General features: G+C 57.4%; 1 protein-coding gene across 1 annotated transcript; it reads left to right on the top strand.

The window, feature by feature from the left end:
* On the top strand, positions 1-1,616 carry LOC113215053 (transcription factor Atoh1-like). Its single transcript, XM_052265132.1, has 3 exons — positions 1-109; positions 212-380; positions 605-1,616. The coding sequence occupies exons 1-3, from the start codon at positions 29-31 to the stop codon at positions 1,069-1,071; spliced, it is 717 nt and encodes a 238-aa protein (XP_052121092.1). The 5' UTR covers positions 1-28; the 3' UTR covers positions 1,072-1,616.
* Positions 1,617-3,231: the final 1,615 nt, after the last annotated feature.

Raw genomic sequence — 3,231 nt, 5'->3', positions numbered from 1 at the left:
GCTGCTGTAAGCGCGACTCGACCATAGGATGGCAACCACCACGGACTTGAAGATGTGCATCAACAACAACGACGGGGAGTCCCTCATCATGGACATGGAGGAGCATCACGTGAGTGTGCACCAGTGGCGACCGGTGGAGAGTCGTGTGTTGTGTACCTGTGTTGGAGTAAGGCGGAAGACGACTATAGCTTTTCGGTTTTCCTGCGTCCAGGCCATGCAGACCATGACGGCGCTGCACGCCGCGGGCGACGCCTGGCAGCAGTACTCCGGGTACTGGGACACCCCGGCGCCGCACCCCGACGAGCTGGTGCACTACGCGGCGGCCTTCGACCACCTGGCCTCGCCGGGCTCCGACACCCACAGCACCGCCCGGTGGACAGGTAAGGACGCCGTCAAGGCGGGAAATTTTTCAAGATTTTTTTGCAGCATGTTTGAATTTTCTCCTTAAAAGTTGTAATTTTTTCAAACTATCTGGGGGTATTTAAATTTTTTCTAACAATGCAAACAAAAGTTTTTTGTTCTTTTTTTTTGGGGGGGGGGGGGAATTTCGGACTTTAAAATCCCTCCTGAAGAGCTAACAGAGTGCCGTCTCGTTTTGTTGCAGACTCGCCCTTCCAGAGCGCCAGCCCGGACCCGGACCCGACGCCGGCGCCGGGGGTGTGCAGCCCGCAGTCGGCGCCTCCGCGTCGTCGCGCTGCCCGCAGCAGGGGCGGCTGCGGGGGCGTTGCGGGCGCGGCGAGACGCGCGCAGTCGGCGCCCGCGCCGCAGCCGCAGCACCAGCAGGACGGCGAGCCGTCGCCGCCGCCGGCCGTGGTGCGCAAGCGGCGCCTGGCCGCCAACGCCCGCGAGCGGCGCCGCATGAACGGGCTCAACACGGCCTTCGACCGCCTCCGCGGCGTCATCCCCTCGCTGGGCGCCGACCACCGCCTCTCCAAGTTCGAGACGCTCCAGATGGCGCAGACGTACATCGCGGCGCTGTGCGACCTGCTCGGGGTGCCGCGGCCGCCGCTCGGACCCGTGGGCGCGGGCAGGACGGGTAGAGCGCCCCCTAGCCCCGCCATGTCCTGCTGAGGCTCAAGCTGGATAGGGTTGGAGGTTTCCAAAATTTTCCTCAAAATTTCCTAAAAACCCCGGAAAATTTCCGAAAAAAATTGGCAAACTTCTAATGTTTGTGAAATTTTCCGCGGAATTTTTTTCCTGAAATTTCCCTGGAAAATTCGGGAAACTTTAGAAAGTTTCCAACCCCCAATCTGAAGCCGCATGCTGAAGCTGAAACTCACGCTGAAAACGATGTCCTATGGTTTTTCATGACGGTTCGGTAAACCAAGGATGTCCCCCATGCGTTCCTTCCTGAAGACGTCTTGGTTTTTCCGAACCGTCATGGAAAACCAGGACGTCGTGCTGAATCCATGCTGAAGCGCGAGCTGGCCGCGGCTGTCACCGTCTTCATCTCTGTACATACCTGTACGTGCCGTCCAAACTGATATAGATTTCGTGATTGACTTTGTAATGATACACAACCAAAGATTCTATTTTCTTGTATACCTTTTGATAAAAATATTTTTTAAATTATTTATTTGCAAGTGTTGAGACTGAAAACAAAAATAAAAATAAATAAAAAAGGTCACTGATTTTGTATACATCCCATGTTGTTTTCCAAGTCTCTCTTATAATGACCTCTTCTCATTGTGTGCGAAGTGTGAGGTCCTTGTGCGGGTGTGAGGTCCTTGTAGAGGTGCCAGGTCGCAGCGGGGGGTATGTCCCTCCTTTTGCTGCTGCTGCGCCCACAGCTCAAGAGGGATGCAGAGAAGAAGTCGTCCTCCGGAGTCCTTATTCCGCGACACCATTGTGTTTCGGGGCGTTACACAACAGCTCTGTGGTGGTGGTGCGTGAGAGCATGGCTCCCGGACAGGTGCTGCTGCTGTTCGCACCACGCCCCGCCGCGCCCCGCCGCGCCCCGCCGCACCCCGCCGCGCCCCGCCGCACCCCGCCGCACCCCGCCGCGCCCCGCCGCGCCCTCGGCGTGTGGCTCACGAGGGCGAGGGCGGCCCCCTTGATGTTCGGGAGGTGTTCAGTTATCAGCCATAGCGGCCACAATGGGGAGCAAACGGGAGCGATCTCACGCACAGCCCCAGCGGGGGACCCCGATGAACTCTCTCTCTGGCAGTGCCACGGCTCCGAACGCGATATATAGCATCGGTAGAGAGATGAGTAATTTATTGAATTTTCATTTTCTTTTGAACATACAGGGTGGTCTACAGAACCCTTTCTTTATTTTGCTTATACATACTTTGCCGCATGCAGGCGTGCGGGCGGACTTGCCTACCCTAGCTCGCCGTTGATCCTTCCGGCCTCATGCGAGTGTGCAACCATGCTGCACTCCTGCAGCCAGTACAGTATAAGCCAAAGAAAAACAAGAGTGGTCTGTGGACCACCCTGTACAGTAGTACTAAAGAGTATAGGGGTATATACAACCTTGCTTTTTAAAATATTACGTAAACTTAACTAGAACAATTCAAAATACATATTTTAGCAACTGGCATAGGTATGGACACGCAAAGAAACAGAGAGAGAGGGGGGGGGGGAGTGTGCAGACACGCCCCCGGACTTGACGACGCGCCAAAGTGTGTGTTTGTTTCTGTCAAAAAGGGGTGTTTCTGTCAAAACAAACACCACTTTTGTCGCTGAGAGATGAGGCAGACGGGGGAGTTGGTAATTATTTTTGCGGAGTGAAACTCAAACTGGGCCCGGTATGCCAGCGGGGTGGGTGCCGAGCGGGTGGCGCCCCCGGGGGCGGGCCCGACGACAAGGGGCCCCGGGGGCGGGCTGGGGGCGGGCTGGGGGGTGGGCCACGGCCGGCTAAACACCCGTCGGCTGCGACAAATGGGTCCCCATTAGGGGTCCCGGGGGCCCACCTGAGAGGCGGCCCGCCCCCGCGCGCAGAGGACTCTGGCCCCGGGGGCGATCAAAACGATATTAACACCTATCCGGTTAAGGGGGCGGAGGATCGCACTCGCTTGCTAACGAGCCGGACGGGGAAACGCTTTCTCGGAATCAGACACGAGCAGGCTAGGACCAGAAGAGGACCACCCACCCCCGTTGACCTTGGGGCGCATGTGTGTAGTACCCCGCCCGCCACGCCTCCACACTTTGATACGCACCCCAATGAATGAAGCCCAGAGGCGCGATAGCGAGGAGCACAGGCTTAACCGAGTCCAACCGGTTGCGAGC

This window comes from Frankliniella occidentalis, unplaced genomic scaffold (genome assembly GCF_000697945.3).
Source record: "Frankliniella occidentalis isolate FOCC.00 unplaced genomic scaffold, Focc_3.1 Scaffold24, whole genome shotgun sequence".
NCBI classification, from domain to species: domain Eukaryota; kingdom Metazoa; phylum Arthropoda; class Insecta; order Thysanoptera; family Thripidae; genus Frankliniella; species Frankliniella occidentalis.
This window is presented reverse-complemented; position numbering and strand designations above follow the sequence as displayed.

Bases quoted from the DNA above. Each gene is read 5' to 3' on its own strand.
- LOC113215053 (XM_052265132.1), top strand. From the start codon at position 29: ATGGCAACCACCACGGACTTGAAGATGTGCATCAACAACAACGACGGG. The intron at 110-211 runs GTGAGTGTGCAC...TCCTGCGTCCAG, and splicing joins TGGACATGGAGGAGCATCAC to GCCATGCAGACCATGACGGC. The intron at 381-604 runs GTAAGGACGCCG...GTTTTGTTGCAG, and splicing joins CAGCACCGCCCGGTGGACAG to ACTCGCCCTTCCAGAGCGCC.